We start from the raw sequence: 23,915 nt of genomic DNA on the forward strand, positions 1-23,915 counted from the left end.
GATAGTTTCAGAATCAGAATGAGGTTTAATATCTGACACAGTATGTGGTGAAATTTGTTGTCTTGTGGCAGCTTTAAAATTAGTACAAACTTAAGCCCAGGAAGCAAGCACTTTATGGCAGTGCTCCAAAAATGTAATGGAAGACATCAACCAAACATACCTTTACCTCTTCAATTCTCTCCACTTTCTGCAGGGAGTACTCCTTTCGACTAATCTCCCTCCAGGCTCTTGTCCCTGCAAGCAGCCAAAATCCTACAGCTGCCCATTCACTTCCTCCCTCACCTCCATTCAGGGCCCCAAGCAGTTCGTCCAGGTGAGGTAAAACTTCACCTACAAATATGTCCAATGCTCCCAATGCAGCCTCCTTTATCTTGGTGAGACCCGTTTTAAAATGGTAGGCTGCTTCATTGAGCACTTCTACATCATTTGCCAAAAGCAGAAATTTCCAGTAGCCAAACATTTTAATTCCTTTTTGGACATGTTGGTCTGTGGCCTCCTCTTGTGAGGCCACCCTCATGAGTACATCTTATATTCCATCAGGGAAGCCTCCTGCCTGATGGCATGAATATTGATTTCTTCTTCTGGTAAAAAAAAACTTCCCTCCTTCTTCCCTCTTCTTCTATTCCCCGCCTCAGAAGCAGGCCATACGGCCCATCTAATTAATCCATTCCAAACTGTTATTCTGCCTAGTCCTAATGACTTGAACTTGGACCATAGCCCTCCATTTCCCACTCATCCATGTACTTTATCCAAAGTTCTCCTAAATGTTGCAATCAAACCTGCATCCATCATTTCCTCTGGTGGCTCATTCCACACTCACACCACCCTCTGAGTGAAGAAGTTCCCCCTTAGATATTTCACCTTTCACCCTTACCTATGACCTCTAGTTCTAGCCTCACCCAACCTTAGTGCAAAAGACCTGTTTGCATTACTCCATCTATACCCCTCTATATGAGTCATCAGGCCTCATATCCCAATGAGATTGAGTTATGCCTGTCCTAGCATACAAAGTCATCTCTGGTGGACAGGGCAGATGAGGTCTACAGTGAGCAAGGAGGTTCTGCAAAACTCAGCTGAGGGCAAAGAGCATGACAAGACACAGAAGACGTCATGATCATACACTGCAACCAAGAAAGACCGTAGCTTGTGATGCATGTTCGTGCCAGTGGACCCGGACTTCTGAGGGTGAGAGAGTGGAACTGCCCCAGTGCAATGGCTTTTCCACTTTAAAAGCTGCCCTGCACAGATCTCCTGTCATTGTTGGACACAATGGACAAGCACACCTATCATAGCTCTGTATACCTTTATCAAAGCTTTAATCATTCTCCTAAGCTCCAGGGAATAATGTCCTATCCTACTCAACCTTTCCTGCTAATTTAGGTCCTCACATTCCAGAATCTGCCTTGTAAAATTTCTCCGTTCATGCTGAAGAGCACTATCAATAAACAAATCTTGTTTAATGTCCATTGAGGAATTTGATGGTGGAGGTGAAGAAGCTGTTCCTAAAATGTTGAGTGTGCCTCTTCAGGCTCCAGTACCTCCTCTCTGATTGTAGCAATGAGAAGGTGGCATGTCCTGTGTGATGGGGTCCTGAATGATGGGTGCTGCCCTTCTGAGGCATCGTTCCTTGAGGGTATCCTGGATATGATCAAGGCATATTATATTTAATATCGATAAACAAAATAAGCCTGGGAGAAAGCTAAAGGAAAGTATTTTCCAGCAGGTCATATATATTCATTTTGGTTGCGGTTACGCATTCCAGTTTTCAGGCAGATCAATTGCAAGATCAGAGGTGAATACTATTTTATTAGTCTTCACAGGCAGTAGCTTGTAGTGAACAGATTGCTCCAACTACGGTTTAATGAACTTTTATGTTGAGGCTTGATTGTGAATACATTTTACTCATTTCATTGGAATACTTCAGCGTTTCAATAATTTTCTGTAGAAACCATGTGCTCTGTATTATGCTGTGCTTCTGGATTTTCTTCCAAGTTTGGCTTTTTTTAAATTCAGGAATAAGAGCTGTATCGATACTGAAGAAAGAGACACACACACACACACACACACACACACACACACACACACACACACACACACACACACACACACACACACACACACACACGCCACCCCCAGCCCTGTGTTGCAACCTTTCTGGGTAAATTCAAGATCAAGAACTCAAGATTGTTAAATCTTTTCCAGTACACAAGTGTAAAAGAGAACAAGATAATTATTACTCCAGATCCAATGCAGCACAAAACAGCCCAAAATTATAAAGAATGCAATAATTAAAAAACACTATAAATATAAATACGTACCGTAAGATAGCTTATAAATGTAGATCGATTTTATGTTCGTAAAGTGACACTAGGCACAGGAGTGTCTGTACATAAGGTGACTGACAGGACATGATCAAGATGTTAACAACCATGGTGGAAGGGACTCTTCATTTGAACATAGAACAGTACAGCACAATAGAGGCTCTTCAGCCCACAGTGTTGTTCCAACCCTTTAGCCTACTCCAAGATCAACCTCACCCTTCCCTCTCACAAATCTCTCTGTTTATCTTTCATACATGTGCCTATGTACGAGTCTCTTAAATGTCCCTAATGTATCTGCGTCTATCACCTCCCATGGCAGCATGATCCACACACCCAGCACTCTCTGCTGTGATACTGTCCCTATACTTTCACCCCAACACCTTAAAGTTATGCCTCCTTGTACGAGCCATTTCTGGGCTGGGAAGTTGTATGTAGCCCTCAGGCTCAGCCAGCACGTGTTCGACTAGGGGAAGACAACTTCTGGCCCCGCCAGACTGAGAAATCTAGTTTGTGTGGATGCTGCATGGTGTGTTGCCCGGTTGCAAACCCGCACCACAAAATATCCGACAGTGCACCATCTGCAATTATCTGATTGAACTTTATAAATCTTAATCTGAATACAGGGTTACTAAAGAAAATAAAAAGAAAAAGGGCCCATTTTAAGAGAAAAGTCAGAAGTGTATGTTGGAGCTCACAAATACGGCCATTCATCAACCATTGACCTCCTCCGAGCATCGCCACACTTCGGACCCTCGTTCCTGGTCCACTCCATCCGGTGGTCTACCAGCTCTCTCCACACTGTCTTCCTCCTTCTCCTCCCACTGACCAAAGATCGCGAAAATCTCTCATCCAGACTCACAAGAAAGAACAACAGCATTCCAACCCCCGTTACCTCTAGTCATAACCCAAACATTGCTGCTACAGAGAAACCATTATATTATCAGTGAAACCTTACAGCACGTTACATGTAGAAGAAAACAAATTGCCAAAACACTCAGCTGGCTGGAGAGCCATTTTTGTAAGAAGTGTGACCAGTTCATTTACCAGCGTTTTACAGCATGGAAGGTGACCTAAACTGGACTGGAATAAAGGATGTACCATGCATCTCACATAGAGACAGGACCCATGCAAGTTCCATAGCAAAACTTTTTTACTTGGATTCTGCTAACCATTCCATCATCTGTATTCCTTTCCTTAGCATCTTCCTCTAAAGGGAGATCACTCAGCATTCAGAAAATTAAAAACACGTTGATTGATTTTTGTGGTGCATTTGTGTACACCTTGGTTGTGGGTAAAACTTACAAGACCTGCATTAACTGTCTTCTCTACTATCAGTGAGAAGGCTAGACCAGAGAAGGGTAGCTAATTTCCTTCCCTTAATGACAGACAACCAGATGAGTTTTTATACCAATCTGATTGTTCCATGGGCATCATTATTAATATCAGTATTTCACATTTTTATTTATTTCTTTTATTTAGAGATGCAGCACAGTAACAGATCCTTCTGGCCCAAAGAGTCCAGGGCATTCATCCACATCACTAACTAACCTACCAGCCTGTATGTCTTTGGAACGTGGGAGGGAACCAGAAGAAACCCACATGGTCACAGGGAGAATGTCCAAACTGCTTACAACAGCAATGGAATTGAACCTGGCTCACTGGCTCTTTAATAATGTTACAGTGACCACTGTGATACTGGGCCACACTTATTGGAAGTGATGTATCTCTATTATATTTTTATTTAATTAACTAAAGTTAAATTCCAGCCCTGCAGTGAAATTCAGCGTTTCAAGTTACTCGTCCTAGCACTAACTTGTCTGATTAGGCAAGTGTACTCTATTTGTATTCGGCTTTGCTGATCATCTTTGTTTAGTCCCTGAGCTAGCAGTCGTTTGTTTTGATATTTCTCTGCACGCCATCCTGTTCCGAAGAAGCTTAATGATAACTAAACAAAACATCACCAAAGCATTTGTCAGAAACCTTAAGTCTTTCAGGTAAAACAGATTTCAGCAACTTCAAATGATTCTAGTCCTCATGATGAGTCTCGACCTGAAACATTAACCATTTATTCTCCTCCAGAGATGCCGCCTGTCCTGCTCAGTTCCTCCAGCATTTTGTGTGCATTACTCAGTGTTAAGAATTCTGACATTTAACCCATCTTCGGTGTGCCTATTGTCTCTTTAACTTTCCACAGATTTTTAAACTTTCTAGCATTTATTTATTAATTGATTGGTTGGTTGGTTGAATGCGATACAGCATGCAGCATGCCACACAACAATCCTCCAGGTTAACCCTAGGCTAATCACAGGACAATTTACAATGACCAATTAATCTGGCCCTGGGGATTTATCTGCCTTTAATCCCTTCAATTTACCTAACACCACTTCCCTACTAACATGTATTTCCCTCAGTTCCTCAATCTCACTAGACCCTCAGTCCCTTACTATTTCCGGAAGATTATTTATGTCCTCCTTAGTGAAGGCAGAACAACTGGTACGTCTTTTGTCTCTGTGAAGAAGACGGAGCACCTGGAAGGAACCCACACAGTGACTGGGAGAATGAAATAACTCCTTACAGGCAGTGGCCAGAATTTAACCTGGGTCAGCTGTACTGTAAAGCATTGTGCTAACCACTATGCTAACATGCCGCCCTATTATCACCTTAACTTTCCTCAGGTTTTTTAACTTTTTATTTATTTTTCTTTTCTTTTATTTAATTTATTGAGATACAGCATGGAACAGGCCCTTTTGGCGCTGTGAGCCACGCTGTACAGCAATCCCCTCATTTAATCCCAGCCTAATCATGGGATAATTTACAATGACCAATTAACCTACTAACTGTTATGTCTTTGGCCTGAGTGAAGAAACTGGAGCACCCAGAGGAAATCCACATGGTCTCACAGGAAGAACATGCAAACTCCTTACAGGTAGCCTCATTGCAGAGGAAGTTTCAATTGGGAATGCCTTTTGGTTTTGCCCCAGGCCTGTATTCCTTTCTTGCCCTGTGTAGGTAGTTAAAGCTCATTACCCCTTACTATTTTCCAGTTCTGATGAAGTGTTATTCACTTCAAACTTCAGTTTAATCTCTCTCTCTCTTCAGAATCTGCTTGATTGGTTGAGAGCTTCAGCAACTTCTGTTTGTTTCCAATTTTTGCAATATTTTTTGGCTTTTAGGTTAATATGAAACACACATTGCCTCAGTCTTGCAATCACTGACATATATCTATGTCCAGTGCAAATAAAGACCACAGAGAAAGCTGCCCAGAGAGGTCTGTAAAAGCTCTGTAGCATGGACTTCTCTTTTTCCTGGCATTCTCTCATGATCTGGCATCCAGTGTTAATGATACCATCAAAGAGCCAATCAGGCTGAAGTATTCTCAGAGTCAACCAGACAGATAAAGCCTTAGTATTAAGCTCTCACTTGGCAAATGTAAGCACTTCACAGACCATAAGAAAAAACTTCAAATGTACAAGTTATAAACACAAGAGATGCTAGAAATCCAGAACAACACACACACACACACACACACACACACACACACAATGCTGGAGAAACTCAACAGGTCAGGCTGCACCAGAAATCAGGATTAACACTTGGCATATATTGTGAAATACATAATAACAGCAAAAAATGGAATTAAGATAAATATATATATATATAGTTTTTATATATTAAATAAGTAGAGCAAAAATAGAAACTCCCTGAAGCTTATTTCAATCTTCTGAATAGCCTCCCACCCCACTCCAGCCTCCAAACCAGACGGTGATATAGAAAGTTAGGATGCTCTCCATGGTACACCAGTTGAAACTTGCAAATATTTTAGGTGACATACCAAATCTCCTCAAACTCCTACTGAAATATAGTGGCTGCCATGCATTTTTTTATAGCTGCATTGATATATTGACACTCAGAAACTTGAAATCTCTCACTCTTCCCACTTTTGATCTCCCAGTGAGAACTGGTATGTGTTCCCTCATCTTCTCCTTCCTAAATTCCACAATCATTTCTTTGGTCTGACTGACATTGAGTGCAAGGTTGTTGCTGTGACACTACTCAGCTCGCTGATCTATCTCACTCCTGTATGCCCTCTCAGCACCATCTGAAATTCTGCCAATAATAGTTGTATCATCAGCAAATTTATAGATGTCAATGAGAGGAATAAACAGTTGATGTTTCACTCCAAGTTCCTTCATCAGGACTCTAATACAAGTCAATTAACTTGTAAATTAACAAGTTAATAAAATATACAAGTTAATTTAAAATAGAAGTTGAAATCTAAGCATGTATTTAAAATAACACACATATTCCCAATACAAAATCTATTATAGTTTATAATAATTATTTGAAGAAATTAGAATCAGATGAGGTTTACTATCACTGACATATGTCAGGAAAGTTGTGCTGAGGGGACAGTACTGTGCAATACATAAAAATTTACTGTAAGTTAAAGGATATAAAAAATATCTAGTGCAAAAAGGGAGTAAAATAGTGAGGTTGTGATCATGGGTTGATAGATCATTGAGAAATCTGATGGTGGAGGGGAAGCTGTTCCTAAAAGGCTGAGTGTGTGTCTTCAGGCTCTTGCACTGATGGTAGGGGTGAGAAGAGGAGATGTCCTGGATGGTGAGGTTCCATAGCGATGGATGCCACCTTTTTGAGGCATCACCTTTTGAAGGTGTGGGGAGACTAGTGCCCATGATGGAGCTGGGAGAGTTTAAAAACCTTTGTGGCTTTTTCCGATCCTGTGCATTGGTGCCTCCATACCAGATGGCGATGCAACCAGTCAGAATGATCTCTACAGTACATCGGTAGAAATTTGCTGGTCTTTGGTGACATACCAAATCTCCTCAAACTCCTAATGAAATATACCCACTGCCATGCTTTCTTTGTAATTGCAACAATACGTTGGGCCCAGGATGGATCTTTAAACTGATCATTCTTTCCACTGCTGACCCCTGGATGAGGACTGGTGTGTGTTCTCCCAATATACAGTACATATTAGTTTGATTGAGAACCCAAATTATTCAGAGCTGTAGAAATTTGCTAGAGTCTATGGTAACATATCTATTGCAAACAATATACATAAAGTTAAGTGTGGTGGAGGTAGAAATGGTGTGACAAGAGCTGCTTTTTTTTTTTGTTAAGGTCACTGATTACCTCTAGTTACAATGGAATAGACTGAAAGATGGTGCAGTCAGCCCAGTCATTGACAGCAACATTAGGATTTCCTTGCACACATGGTTTAATATAGTAATCCTGCAGCAGTCTTGGGATTAGTGTGTTCCTGCTGCTTCAACTCTGAAATCCAGCAGCTATTTTGAAAGTTCCACCTGAACAACGTAAACACAGGAATCCCAGAACTGCTGGGATTTTAAACTCAAAATCTGAACATATCAGTTTGGAAAAACAGACAGACCAAAGTGAGTTTACTGCCTGTCCAGATAAATCATTTGCAGTGCTTGGATGAAGTCTTACAGCTTTGTGCACTGAAGCTCAGCGGCTTAAGGGAGAATGCAGTATAAGTGTACAAGTAATATAAAAGGTAGTTTGTCACACTTTCAAGGCAACCTCAAGGCAATTTTACCTCATTGTAAATTTGATTTACTTAAGTGTACAAATCAAAAGCAATGCAGTACTGTCAGGAAGTTGAGTCATTGTAAATGTGGGAAAATTATGTATTCCTTGACCACGTTCTAGGTTCTATTGTGCCTTTACTGAATTGAATTTCATTTAATTACAGAGTGTATCAACCACCAAGACTGCCGGCACTCCATCTTACAGCAGATGGTCTAACACTCAGCCACACCAGGTATAGTCCAAGAATATACTCAGAAATCTTAGGAATAAAACTTCAATTAAGTGCATGCTTTCTCAAAAATAGCATTGTTATATTGGTCCCAATGTAAACTGTGATCACTTAAAAGTTATATCCATAATGTGTATTTTTCTTGATGGATCTTCCTGTGAATTTGGATAAGACAGTTATCAGATGCGGTGCCTCTAAACTAGTGCTGAGAGATTTGTCAATCGTGTGTGATAGTGCCAGCATCAAAGTGGTGCCGACAGCTGAGGTTGTGAACTTCCTATTGGATTGTTGTCATACCTCTGCAGTCTCCAATTTTGAAAAATGTACTTGAATTGTGAATCCAACACTGTATGCCACTTATTGGATCATTAGAATATCAGGTAGTCCTCTTTGTAATCAAACAATGGTTAACCCAACTGATATATAAAAAAGCTCACATTACTTTATGAAGGTTAATATTGTTTAACAAACTCAAAATATGTGTACGGATCTTTAGTTGCCTGGAGTTTAATCGTTTAATCATATGAAACTTAGAATCAGAATCAGGTTTAATATCACTAACATAAGTCATGACATTCTTTGCTCATGAGCAGGACAGAAAGTTCAAAGGAAAATTATTATCGAAGTACATATACACCATAAGCAACCCTGAGATTTATTTTCTTGTGGGAATACTCAGTAAATCTATAGAATAATAACCATGAAACACCACCCAACTGAGATGTTCAACCAGAGTGTAGAAGATAACAAACTCTGCAAATGCGCAGATAGAAATAATAATAACAAGTAAATAAGCAATAAATATTAAGAAAATGAGATGCAGAGTCCTTGAAAGTTAGACAATTGGTTGTGAGAACATTTCAATGATGGGACATGTTGAGTGAAGTTATCCCCTTTGGTTCAAGACCCTGAAGATTGAGGTACAGTATAGTAACTGTTCCTGAACTTGGTGGTGTGAGTCCTGAGGCTCCTGTACTTTCTTCCTGATGAGATGAGAAGAGAGCATGTCCTGGGTGGTGGGGGTCCCTGATGATCGATGCTGCATTTCTGCAGCAGCATTTCACGTGTGTGTGCTTTATAGTTGGGAGGGCTTTATCCTTTATCCACTACTTTTTGTAGGATTTTCCATTCAAAGGAATAGTTTTTTTCCATACCAGGCTGTGATGCAGCCAGTCAATATACTCTCCACCACACATCTATGGAAGTTTGTAAAAGTTTTAGATGTCATGCTGAATCTTCACAAATTCCTAAGGAAGTAGAGGCACTGCTGTGCTTTCTTCGTAATTGTATTTATGTGCTGGATCCCAAACAGGTCCTCCAAATTAATAACACCGAAAGAGTAATAGCCGATGGAGAGAATAATAGTACTTATTGAGTAATATCGACTCAGTATTTTCTCCAGTTAATTTTGCATCAATAACAATGACGTCACATGAAAGAAGACATTGTGTCTTCAAAGCAATATGTGTTAGAGATGTCTGTACTTGTGTCCTACTTTCCAAGTCTGGGATGTTTAACATCACAAAGGCAAGGTGAACAATAGCTTGATAGCACTGCTGCCTTCATAGTCCTGATTTGGAAATACATCAGCAGCCTTGAAGAAAGCCCTTAACTCCGAGTGGAGTCATTGGTACGCCGTGGTTACGGTATTTTTGTTTTAGCAGGCTTTCTTGTTTTTACGAGGCCGGGTTGCTCGCTCAACACTCAACCCAGCATGGATGGAAAGGGAGCCGGCTGGATTCGAATTCAGGAGCCTTTGCTTCGAAGTCCGGCACTGATGCCACTATGCCACCAACCGGCCGATCTTTCACCATTGTTGGACTAAACTCCTGGAATTCAATCAAGTTCAAGTTAGTTGTCATTCAACCATGCACATGTATACAGTTGAACAAAACACCATTCCTCTGGGCCAAGGCACAAAACACAGCGTATACAGACAGACATAACACATATCGTCACAAAAAATCATATTAGCACAAGTCCTTGAGTGACATGGCCTGAAGTTTGACAGTTTGACATAAAGTGTGAAATGCATGTTTATGTGGCCAGTATAATGCTACTGACACTATTCTAATACAACAAGCCGTTGTATAAATATGTGAAACTGTGGCAGTAAAAGATGAAAAGCGATCAGTGTAGGCGGAAGGTGTGACTGTGTTTCGGGGAGTGGGCAGGGGGGGCAGCAGGGCGTTCAGACAAGGTGTATATGTGTCAACAGCAAAATGTAAAGACCTTTACTAGACAAACTGTAATGCTTCATGAAAGTGACTCACCGCCTCATTAAAGGCAGTGAATTAAAAAAAAAGGCGCTTTTGTGGAGTGTTGTCAATCAACATCTTTGCCCTTTATTGAATTTTGAACAAAATATGACATGTTTTACCATATTTCCTTCCTCTTGCTGAAGTAAATTTACAGTACACAAGTACATGGATGGGAGGAATGTGGAGTGCTTTGGCCTGGTGCAGATTAATGGGACTAGGCAGGATAGAGGTTAGGTATGGACTAGATGGGCCAAAGGGCCCGTTTCCGTGCTGTAGTGCTATATGACTTTGTGACATTGACAACTGATGGACTTGGCAGGGATACAGAATGTATCATGCTGTTGGTAGAATAATAATTACAAAAATAATGAGAAGATTTACTAGATTCAAGTGAGCCCACGTAATTCAAAAAGACAAGGCAAGTCTTGCAGATCAAACTGAAACGATATCACTATTGTCTTTTGTTAATGACTGTTTAACTTTGAATTAAAATTTCTATATAGAAATCTGTAGGACTGTTATCGAGAGAGATAATTTTAGTCATTTGACTATCTCAAAAAAAGAAGAGCAAAATGTACTATTCCTGGATGTGAACCACATTTAGACTTCCCTTATTCCGGAACAGTCAATACTGGAGTAGAAATAGTCCTACAATCAATGTGGCACACTTCCAGCAGGTTTAGTTTACTTTTAGATAATGGGTATCAGTGTGTTATTTTGGATCAAGGTGCCAGTTTACTCACTGAGTAATAAACGATTGGACAGGAATTATTTTGCACCTCATATTCTGTCTGGTTAGCCTCCAGCCTGATTACATAAATATTAATTTCTCCTTTCAGTATTTTTTTTGACTCCCTCCTTTCCTCTTCTGCAATTCCCCACTCTGGCCTCTTACCTCTTCTCCTCACCTGCCTGTCACCTCCCCCGGTGCCCTTCCATCCCTTTCTCCCGTGGTCTGCTCTCCTCTCCTATCAGATTCTTTCTTCTCCAGCCACCTGGCTTTACCTATCACATTATAGCTAGCCTCCTTCCCCTCCCTAAACCTTTCTATTCTGGTGTCTTCCCCTTTCCTTTCCACTCCTGAAGAAGAGTTTTGACCTGAAATGTCAACTGTTCATTTCCACTGATGCTGCCTGGCCTGCTGAGTTCCTCCAGCATTCTGTATGTGCTGCATTGGACAGGAAATAAATTGTATAGAATATCCTCTGATTTCCAGTAGAATAAGAATTTTTTTTGTAACTCACATCTGTTTTATGCTTCATAAACTATGGATGTAAGAATAATGTTCTTGTGGGAACTGCTCTGGAGTTCCCCGCCGCAGTCCCATATTTATGAACAGCAAAATACTGAGGTTCCAGTTTAAAATGAAGCTTTTAGCTTTGCATTTGTAGATAGAGTCATAGACAGAAAGGAACTTTCAAAACAAGTAAGAATGATTTTCACTATTTCAAGGAAACAGTTGACACAAATATAATCCTAAAACTGTATAAATTTCATTTTTCTTTCATCCATGTGCCTGTTAAGAGTCTCTTAAATATCCCTAATGCATCTGCCTCTACCACCACTCCTGGCAGTGTGTTTCACAAACCCACCACTCTCTGTGTAAGAAAAACTCTCTCTGACATCCCCCCATCCCCCTTTCATCCAATCTTGTTGAAATTAAGCCCTCTTTTATTAGCCTTTTATGCCAGAAAAGGCTAATACAAGAAGGCATAATTTTCAGTACCTCTTATCATGTCATACTCCTCTATCACATGAGTCACCTCTCATCCTTCTCTCCAAAGAGAAAATCCCTATCTTGCTGAGCTTATCCTCATAAAATGTGCTCTCTCATCCAGGCATAAGTCTCCTCTGCACCTTCTCTAAAGTTTCTACATCCTTCCAATAATGAGGTGATTAGAACTGAACACGATACTCCAGGTGTGGCCTAACCAGGATTTTATAGAGCTGCAACATTACCTTGCTGCTGTTGAACTCAACTCTCCAACTAATGAAAGCAAACACACCATATGCCTTCTTAACAACCCTATTGACCTGCATGGTGGGATAAATCTCTAGCCCGGGTGGTGTGATTCCTTCATATTGGATGCTTCTTCCTTGAGGCAGCTCTTTGTGCAAATGTGCTCAATGATGGGGAATTCTTTGCCTGTGATGGACTGGGCTGTATCCACCATTTTCTATGCTTGTTTCTGTGTTTGGGTATTGCTGTTTCCATACCAGGCATATCATATGATAGTGCATGATCCCAATATTTTGTTTCAAACCATTGCAATCTCAAACATGCTGGTGCCACCTTCTCCATTTTTTTTGCCCAGTATTAATATGTACTAATAAATACTATCAATAATTCTTTCCCAGCCATCATACATAATGTGCCTTATCATTTGGTCTGACTCATTATTGAACTATTATTGAATTATTGAGCTATTACAATAGCCTGTAAGGGTGGTGGGGTGGAAATAAGTCTCTACCAAAGGAGTTATAAGGAACTTCTGCTCTCAAGTAGCAGATTGCCCTTGGGCAAAGTGTAGCACTTGCTTAGCCCCTGATCAGGGTGACATAAAGCCATGGGAGCAGGTAGTTGATGGTTGTACTAGCAGCTGGTGCATATCACAAGTCCTGGTTTTGCAACCACAGACACCAGACAGACAATATCTGAAGAGTATTGATAATGGCTGGGGGTCAACCATCTTGTAAAGACACTGCCCAGTGAAGGCAACAGCAAACTACTTCTGTAGAAAAATTTGCCAAGAACAATCTTGGTCATGGAAAGATTGTGATCGCCCACATCATACGACATGGCACATAATGAGCAAATGATTGTACATCATCTTCAGTATGTGGGTACATAAAAGTATACCAGCAGAGATTCATTATTGAGACTTCTTGCATGACGGCTGTAAATCTTCTAGTGTTCCTTTCTATGCATGGTTTTATTTGAAATGTCTGATGTGGTACTAGCAATGAGGTTATGAGATCAGGTAGAAATGGCTGGATAATAACCAAATTCCTGTGATGAGTATATAGACAGTATGATTGTGCATAGAACTAGAACATGACTCTCTTGTGACTACTTGACATTTGCAAAAGCCTGTATATTTAGTGAAGGGTATCTTTGTGATCAATGAGATCCACAGTACTGTCCTTCAGTTTCTCATTTCCATATATACTCAGTGGAAGCATCGAGAACATTAAACATAGGAGCACAATTAGGCCATGCAGCCCATAAATCCTGCTCTTCTATCCCATCATGGCTGATTTATTATCCCTCTAAACCCCATTCTCCTGCCTTTTCCCTATAACTATTGATGCCCTTACTAATCAAGAATCTATCAACTTCTCCTTTTCTTCAAACAGGATACCAAGTCAGGGAAAATCCAAACCAGGAGAATTGAGTAAGAAGTTATCATTTCAGGAAATTAACTTGCACGTTAAAATAAAGTTTGAAAAAAATACATAAACGTAAGTTGGGAAAATAGAAAGATAATGCGTAGACAAGTTAGCTCCTCTCTGTCATTAACTTCACTTGTTATAAGTATGTAACTATTAGTGCATAGCATAGTAATTCTTTGTAAATATCTTTCATTGGTTGTTGACTAAGATGTGTGCATCTTCAGATGTAACAATTCTGGTCCCAGGTACACTAGGGGTTTGGCCATAGATGTCAAGAAAATTATGTGGAGTCGGAGAGGAACTAACTGCTCTAAACATTATTTTTCTGTTTTCAAGACTTCTGTTGTATTTTTCTGCAAATATTTATTAATATGAATTGTCAAAGTGTCCCATTGCATTTTACTGTAACTTTTATCATGTATTTGCAGGCTCTTGCCACTTGATGGCCCTGTAAAGTACATTTCTGATAGATTTTTCAACTCTTTTTGCCATATTGCATATAAGAAAATCAGTCATAGAACACAGAAGAGTATGGCATAGTATAGACCCTTCAGCCCACAGTGTCGGGCTGAACTTTTAACCTACTTCATGATTAATGTAATCCTTCCCTCTGAAATGGTCCCCCAATTTATTTTCATCCATGTACCTATCGAGGAGTTTTTTTAAGTGCCCCTTATGGTATCTGCCTCTGGCACCATCTCTAGCATCACATTCCACGCGTTCATACTCCCAGTGTAAAAACCTTACCTCTGACATCCCCCTTATACTTTCCTTCAATCACATTAAAATCATGCCCCCTCACATGAGCCATTTCCAAACTAATTAGTTGCAAGTCATTGCAAGAACACGTCAATGCGCTCGATAGTTTACTTGTTACAAAAATATTATGATAATTAATATAATTCTTAACTCTGGTGCTAACGTAAACTGGGCTTGGTATTGAAGTAGGGAATGAAAAAGTCTGGCTGACTTTCATAAATTACCCTTAATCAGATCCAGACTGACAGAGCATACATTCCAGCAATCTGGAACAGAAAGGAAGACAAGGTCTGCCTTTTTTTTTGTCCTTCTGATTTCCCTCTTCAGTGCATCCTTTGTTCTCCTCAAGGGATTCAGTTCAACTCACCTGACATATTCCTGCTTCTTCTTCCTGACCAGAACCTCAAAATCCATCATCAATCAACATTCGGTAATCCTGCCAGCCTTGTTCTTCACTCCAACAGCAGCATGTTGGCGCTGAACTCTCACTATCTCATTTTAAAAGCCTCGCACTTGATGGGCATTTCTTTACTTGCAAGCAGCCTGTTCAAATCAGCTTTTGTAACTTCCTGTCTAATGCCATCAAAATTTGCCTTGCCTCAATTTGAAAACATAATTTGTGGATCATGCTTACTTATTTCCATAACTATTTAAAAACTAACAAAAACTACATCAGCCACTTGATTAGTCTTATTTCCAAAAGAGGAAGTTGAGTATCTACATTTTGCTTCAGAAATCTTTTCTGCACATACCTAATAAATCCTGTGCCAGTTCCAGTCATTAATAGGTAAGTTAAAATTGCCAACAGCCTTATTATTTCTTCACCTATGTGCCATTTCATGCTTCGTGATTCTCCTGACCCCATTCCTAATAAGCCTGACCTTCTCTCTTGCTTTATGCAGTTCCTTTAGGGTGGCAAGGTTGAGATACATCTCTATTAAAGAAAATATAAGACACTCCTTCCCTCCACTAGCGTGCAGATCACTCTTGGGCAAGGTGTGGCACCTGCATAGCCCCCCCCAGTCAGGGTCACATGAAGCCATGGTGGTATGAACAGCTGGTGCATATCATAAGTCCTGGTTATGAGGCCACTGATGCCAGACAGACAATCTCTGAAGAGTATTGATAATGACTGGGGTCATCCATCTCGTAAAGACACTGCCCAGAAGAAGGCAATGACAAACCATTTCTGCAGAAAAAGATGCCAAGAGAAGTCATGGTGCCATGCCATACAACATGCACAGAACAAGTGAACTCCTTTTACACAAATGGTCAAAAAGCTTCTTAGAGACACAGTTCCCAGCCACCCACAACTAATGCTGTGAAACTGACTTCCTTCAGTACATAAACTTCCAACGTTAATAGATCAGTTATTGATATGCGAAATAATTTCTCCACCCGGTTTGCAAGCTTCCTTGAACCAAGCAGCTTAGCCAGTATTACCTATTTTGAAACAAACCAAATTAAATAACCCATTGCCTTGTAGTGTACCTCTTGGACAGGTGTAGTGACCCAACATCCTGCTTTCTGCTGACAATGGTTTTGCTATTTACAGACCTTGTTTGCAAAGCTGTGTTTTCCAACTTCAAACTGATTTCTGCTTATGATTTACATTTTAAGAACTGAAGACTGTTTCTTGCTTATGTCCAGAAGCCAAACAGTTGTTTGATTTTTACAAATGGCAGCTGCTTTGTTTGGAAAGCTAAGCTTGGCAAAAACAAAAGTCCCCCAGCCCAGAAAGCAAATGTCCACCACAAAAGCAGAGAGAGCAGTGGCTAAGCATGCATCTTTGAGGTGTGTCTGGTTGATGTCAGCGACAAAATGTTATTACTAATCCACACTGACTGCGGTTTCCTGATGAGGGAAAAAAACTATAGAAGATGTAAATATGTGTGTTGTCGATTGTGGTGGATTTGATTATGTATGCTTAAAATGATTCTTGAATAAACCAGGCACTGCCTTTAAATGTCTCCTTTTAGCGATTCTCTAAGTATTATTCCATACAATCTTTGGTATGTTGTAAAACCTAAAAGAGAACCACAATGGTTAAAAGATAAATTGTGATGAGAGACTGAGGGGAGGATGGTTAGGACCCAAGTGCTGGAGTATCGGAGACTAGAATTGAGATATGATACAAGACTAAGATGAGAACAGTGTTCTAAACTAGACATAGACAAGAATCCAAAGTAGAACTGATGATTGAACACCAAACCTCAGTTCAGGTGCTCGTCAAACATTAATCTCCTGATGCCAAAACATGGCTGCCTATTAGCGTCCGAGTCGATAACGCAAGCTATCCATATTCCAGAGAGTCTGAGTGTCTAAACCCCAGAAGCTGGCGTTGTTGGGCGTGTATCGTAACTTAAGTGCTATCCAGAACATCCTTTTCAGAATATTACATTGGAATCCCTTAGGGCATGTGAGTAAGCACACAAGATGTTGGGTTAACAGGGTTTGATTGATAATCTGATAGTTTGATAACAAGAGTGCTGAACTGCTTCAAGAAGGTAAATTTACCAACTCAGAACTAATGGTGAAGAGTGGTATACAGAAGGGATATTGGTTAGAAACTCTGTTACAAGCCCAATGTTGATCTACCAGTCTATCATTCTATTGTATATGAGGTTGATAAGTGCACTGTGGCACTTATAGCTTGAATCCAACAGTGTCACATGTACACATTTGAACAGGCACTCTTTTGTCTTGCCTGACTTGTTCAATATTATCCTGAACAGTTATTCTCTGCATTACACTGTTATTGGTTTGTCTGACACCAAAGCAGGTGACGCCATATGATCCACTTGCAGCACAGACTGTAAATTGTTCCTATTGACAAACAAACCAATTCTCCCTGCTGAACATGTTTGTCAGCAACCCTCAGAAATGACAGATTGTGTTTCATCTGCGAGGGTATTAGAAGCAAAAGTGTTAACACGTTTTAAAAGTGATTCAAACGCATGATGTTTGTCAGCCTCACTATGTGCCTGCACGATTCATTTGATATTGAATATCTCTGCATGCAAAATTCAATGTCTGTTTTGTTCTCTGGTTTCTACAAGTTGGCCTAAGGTTTCCCCCTGCATTGCCAGCATTGTTTCGTTACAATCTAATTGTAATCACCATTTCCTTCTCATTTACTGTATGAAAGCAGGCTAGCATCAATCATTCAGTTCAGCGGCAAGGCCAAACCCCCAGACACTAATTTGTGTTCCTGTTCCTGCAGATTCTACAGTTAATAGTGCACCATCTCTTTTGATGGTCTATTTCAGGGGAAATCTACAGTATTGCAAATCAATGCAAGCCACAGAGCACCATGCATCTCAGTTTTACAAGGAACTTCCTGATTGCACGCTATGGCTCCAGCTGGTGGGATCCAGCTTGCTGTAAGAAACAAGTACAAACCAAAAGCCAGACACTTATTAAATAGTTTGAACCGTAAAATATACCTAGTCCGAAGGCTTCAATAATTGCAGTACTCTGGTAATTATTAATATCAGTAGCATGATATTATTTATTTATTAGTATATTTTTATTTTTTTCTCAGCTTAAGCTGGGAAAACTAGAAGTATGGGCATATTCATTTCGCAATTGCTACGAACTTTCAGGGTACTCTAGTGGTGTTTAGTATTTACTAATGAAGATTTACATAAATATTGCTGTGTAGGCCTAATTGTTTAATGCTGTTGTGTAGTGACTTTGGGATGATACCAGTTGTAGATATTACTATTAGGACAATGTTCATGTTCCATAGTCTTTCAATTTTCTCTTTTAATTCAGTATACTTCTGGTGTTTTCACTTACTGATTTCTGTATGTTCTGTGTGTTGGGAATATCTGTTTCTATTCAGTAAGTTGTTCTTGCTTGTTTATCCTGTAATATTATATCCGGTTATAATGAATTGTCCTAATAATGATAATAATAATAACAATAATAAAACAATCCAGCATATTACACAATCCTGTAGCAGTTTAACTTTATCTGATTACTTACACAGGCACAATCGAGTGGCAAACATAATTCACCAAAAACTTGCCTTAAAATACAAACTCATAAATGAAATCACATCTTACTATAAATACAATCCCGACCTAGTCCTAGAGTAAGTATACCACAAATTATGTTCTGACTGATCAGTTATTACAGATAGGACAATCCTTAATAACTGTCCGGAAACAGGATAAGCATGCACAAAGATTTAATAGATAATAGGCATTCTAAACACACATAGCTTACAGAAATCTGTAAGTGAAAAACACCAGAAATATGCTGGATTAAAAGAAGAAATTGAAAGACTATGGAACATGACAGGGAAAACCATGATATTAAACACCACCAGAATAGTTCGATAGTTTCTAGCAATTGACAAGTGGAGCTGTTTTTATACACCTGTACCTCAGGTTTTCCCAGCTTGAGCTGAGAAAAAAAGCAGAAGAATATTTATTATGATTTTGTATTGCACAGTTTCTCTTCTTTTGCACACTGGTTGTCAGTCTTTGTCTTGTGCAGATTTATGTTGATTCTTTTGTTCTACTGTGAATGCCTGCAACAAATTGAATCTCAGGGTAGGATATGGTGACGTATACTTTCCTTGGTAATCAATTTACTATGAACTGTGAATTTTAAATTCTGTGCTGCTGCCAGTGAGTTTTGAAGCTCTGACTTCAGGTGAGATCATAGAGTATTACAACACAGCACTGGGTTAGAGTAAGGGTTTGGCCCATGATGTTGTGCTGACCCTTTAGCCAAGGTCAATCTAACCCTTCTTTCCCACATAGGCTTCCATTTTTCTTTCATTCATGTGCCTATCTAAGATTCTGTTAAATGTTCTTAATATATTTGTTTCTACTACCACACTGGGCAACTGTTCTACACACTCTCTGTGTTAAAAAAATCTACTTCTGGCATCTCCCTGATACTTTCCTGCCAACATCTTAAAGTTATGCCCTCTTGTATTAGCCATTTCCACTTGGGAAAATGTCTATGGCTGTCCACTTGATCTAAGCCTCTTATCATTTAGTACACCTCTACAAAGCTACCTCTTATCCTCCTCCTCCCCAAGGAGAAAAACCCTAGCTCCCTTGACCAACATCTAATTCAGGCAGTATCCCGGTAAATTCCTTCTGCACACTTTTGAAGGCTTCCACATCCTTCTTAAAATGAAGTGACCGGAATTGAACACGATTTTCAATTAACAATCAGCAATTCATTCAATGTTGAAGTAGGTCATTAGTTAAGTGGTAAAATTAGGCAGGAAGGAATAAAATTCGATGGAATGTTCTTCAGCTTGCTTACCACCTCAATCTTGCCAGGTTTTTGCCTTAAGTCTGGTGAAACATTAAATGAAATTGATGAAACATCTTATGTGATGGTTACCAACATGGGTTCAAAGAATCAGAATTAGGTTTATTTTCAAAGTTCAAATTCAATTTATTATCGAAGTATGTGTATGTCACCATACACTACCTTGAGATTCATTTCATTATTTTATTTTTCAGTTTTTATTTGGAGATACAGCACGGAACAGTTCCTTCCAGCAAAAAACTCACCTATTTAACACTAGGCCAAACACAGGACAATTTACAATGAACATTTAACCTACTAACCTATATGTCTTTGGACTGTGGGAGGAAACCAGAGCACCCAGAGGAAACGCATGTACTCACAGGAAGGATATACAAATGCCTTACAGAGAATGCTGGAATGGAACTCTGAACTTCGATGCCCTGAGCTGAAGTGGCATTGCACAAACCACTACGCTACCTTGTGCCCCAAATTCTTGCAGGCATTCACAGTAGAACAATGAAGTACAGTGAAATCAATGAAAATTGACATAAAAACAGACTGACAAAGGATAAATGTGCAAAAGACGATGATCTGTGAAAGTAAACAAAACACAATAATAACGAGAACATGAGTTGTCGAGCCCTTGAAAGTGAGTCCATAGGTTGTGGAGTTGAGGTGAGTGAAGTTATCCACAATGTTTCAAGAGACTGATGGCTGTGGGGTAATAACTGTTTCTGAACCTGGTCATAAGGGGCTAAAGTTCCTGAACCTCTTCCTCAATGGCAGCAGCGAGAAGAGAGCATGTTCTGGATGGTGGAGGTCCTTGATGATGGATGCTGCTTTCTTGTGGCAGCAGTCCAGGTAAAGTGCTCAGCGATGAGGAGACCCTTCATGCTCTCATTGTGCATGTACAAGGAAACGTGTACACATTCCACATTACTGAAGGATTAGTGCATGAGGAATCTACCGAGATTAATGAACGCTAAGAAAGCAGACTAAGTGGCACATACAGGACTGAATGCAGATCACGGTGTGGTGAACTATGTGCCTGTCTGGACACGCCCCCTGCTGACTGCTCCTGTGGCTCCTCCCACAGGCCCCTGTATAAAGGCGATCTGAGGCCTGACGCTCGGCCTCAGTCTCCAGGACATAGTATGATGGACACTCACTCCTGGTTCCTTCTTCCAGTCAATAAAAGCCGATATCTCGCCTTACGTCTCAGTGTGAGTTATTGATGGTGCATCACAAGGCAGTATGCTTTGTTTGCTATGTACTGTCTGAGTGATAGACAACTGGCACTGGTTTACATGGATTCATGAACCAATGTTCCATCAACTATAGAGAAGTATTGATTTACCTGTTAACAGTGACATTAGGGAACTTGGTGATGTACTGTCAGTCCACTTGAGCAGAGATGAGCCTGTTAAATAAACAGTATCATAGCTGGTCACTTTTCTAATATGCTATGCCCTGAAATCTACTTCACTATATTCTGCAAGCATGGTGCAAGCCTCAACTATACTTCTACTTTTGGGAAGTGATACTGAGAAAAAAGAGATAGATAAAAATTCACTTTGTTTGTCACATGTACATTGAAGCACCAAAACATACAGTGAAATGCGTAGTTTGTGTCAAATCAAATCAGTGAGCATTGTGCTGGGCTGCCCACAATCATCGCCACGCTTCTGGCACCAACATGCAACATGCTGTTGTGTAGAGGGACTTGGGAGTGCTTGTGCATGAATCGCAGAAAGTTGGCTTGCAGGTACAACAGGTTATCACAAAGGCAAATGGAATGTTGGCCTTCATTGCTGGGATTGAATTCAAGAGCAGGGAAGTCATGCTGCAACTATACAGGGTACTGGTGAGGCCACACCTGGAGTACTGTGTGCAGTTCTGGCCTCCATACTCGAGGAAGGATATACTGGCTTTGGAGGCAGTACAGAGGAGGTTCACCAGGTTGATTCCAGGGATAAAGGGGTTAACCTGTGAGGAGAGATTGAGTTGCCTGGAACTACACTCTCTGGAGTTCAGAAGAATGAGAGGGGATCTTATAGAAACATGCAAAATTTTGAAAGGGATAGATAAGATAGAAGTAGGAAAGTTGTTTCCATTGGTAGGTGAGATTAGAACGAGGGGACATTGCCTCAAGATTCAGGAGAGAAGATTTAGGATGGAGGTGAGGAGAAACTGTTTTTCCCAGAGAGTGGTGAATCTGTGGAATTCTCTGCCCAGGGAAGCAGTTAAGGCTTCTTCACTAAGTATATTTAAGAAACAGTTAGATAGGTTTTTACATAGTAAGGGAATTAAGTGTTATGGTGAAAAGACAGGTAGATGGAGCTGAGTTTACGGACAGATCAGCCATGATCTTATTGAATGACAGGGCAGGTTCGATTTGGTCAGATGGCCTACTCCTGCTCCTATTTCTTATGTTTTACTAAAAAAATTTACTGAGGTAGCCAACCCTTTCAAAACTAAAAAGCCCAATTAACTCATTTGACCAACTAACCTACTAAACCCAACAACTTTGGAATGTGGCAGGAAACCAGAGCACCTGGAAAAGATTTGTGCAGTGCAGATTCCTTAGAGAGAGCAGCAGAATTGAATCCAAGTTGCTGGCACTGTCATAGCATTCCATTAACAGCCACACAACCATATTGCCCATATGCACGATGTTCACTTCAATGATGATACTCTAGCAGTGGTAAATGACATGCAGTCAGCATATTGTGATGGTTGAGCATCCAGCCTGTTTTAAACTATTTTGGTGTAAATTATACTCATATCATAAAAACTCCCCTTATGTCTCAATTCCCAGGATAATCACATAACACATTTTATTTTGAAGCTCTGTAGTTTCCATATAAAACGTCATTTTGCCCACATACAGTGATGGTTCCCAAGTGCGTTCTATAGTGTGTGATGATTTGAATAGGTGAGCTTATGTACTTCTCCTGCACCACCTGCTCTCTCAAAGGAAGACAAGTAGAGTTCGAACTGATACTATTCAACTTGAACTTGATGCTAGCAGTGATGCATGCTTCAGGAGAAGTGCAAATAAAATTCAAGAGAAATCAAATAATAGGAGGGTTTGTTAATACTGACACTACTACATTGTTGGGTGTCGGAGTTTGGAGTTCAATTCTGGCACTCTCTGTAAGCACTTTGTATGTTCTCCCCATGACCATGCGGATTTCATCTGAATGCTCCGGTTTCCTCCCACAGACCAATGATGTACCAATGAAGGTTAATTGGTCATTGTAAATTGTCCTGTGATTGAGGCCTCTGTTAGTCAGGTTGACCATGGATGTTGCATCCTACCTATCTAGATATACAAGTCTGGGCATTACAATATTGGAGAGCATGCTGTTGCCCATGTAGCAAGCTCCCATTCTGATAAACCCAGAAGAACAGCATCACAGGAGTTGCCAGTCAACATTGAACTCAATGTCGGACTGCCTTAGGGACTCCAGCTCTGGATTTTTAAAATCAGTGTTTACTCCCAAAGCCTTCCCCATGAGTGGGTATAGCCGTAATACTGCAGAGGTTTGAGATCAGTATTTTCCTTCTCCTGGATGAGCTACCGGACCACATCTGATCAAAGTGACTGGTTTTAAGGCAATTTCAGAGAATAAATAAAAGTGTTGAATATTTTCTAAATGGGGAGAAAATACAAAAAATTGAGGTGCAAAATAATTTGGGAGTCCTTAAGCAGGATTGACTAAAGGTTGATTTGCAGGTTGAGTCTGTTGAGAAAGGCACATGTGATGTTAGAGTTCATTTCAAGAGGACTAGAATATAAAAGCAAGGATGTAATGTTGAGACTTTATAAAGCACTAGTAAGATCTCACTTGGGGTACTGTGAGCAGTTCTTAGAAAGGATCTGCTGAGACCGGAGAGAGTTCAAAGGAGGTTTACGAAAATGATTCCAGGATTGAATGGCTTGTGATATGAAGAACGTTTTATGGCTCTGGGACTGTATGCACTAGAATTCAGAAGAATGAGGGGTGACCTGATTGAAACCTATTGAGTGGTGAAAGGTCTTGATAGATTAGAGTCAAGAGGATGTTTCCTATGGTGATGGAGTCTAAG

At 40.2% G+C, this 23,915-nt stretch overlaps 1 protein-coding gene across 4 annotated transcripts in view; it reads left to right on the plus strand.

Moving 5' to 3' along the window:
- The window catches only part of rbms3 (RNA binding motif, single stranded interacting protein), a 1,202,299-nt gene that overhangs the window by 241,257 nt on the left and 937,127 nt on the right, over positions 1 to 23,915 (plus strand). For all 4 annotated transcript variants that reach the window (XM_059945024.1, XM_059945027.1, XM_059945025.1 and 1 more), the window contains exon 3: positions 8,062 to 8,130. In XM_059945024.1, coding sequence (XP_059801007.1) covers positions 8,062 to 8,130 — 69 coding nt within the window. The remainder of the gene's footprint in view (positions 1 to 8,061; positions 8,131 to 23,915) is intronic.

This window comes from Hypanus sabinus, chromosome 20 (genome assembly GCF_030144855.1).
Source record: "Hypanus sabinus isolate sHypSab1 chromosome 20, sHypSab1.hap1, whole genome shotgun sequence".
NCBI lineage: Eukaryota > Metazoa > Chordata > Chondrichthyes > Myliobatiformes > Dasyatidae > Hypanus > Hypanus sabinus.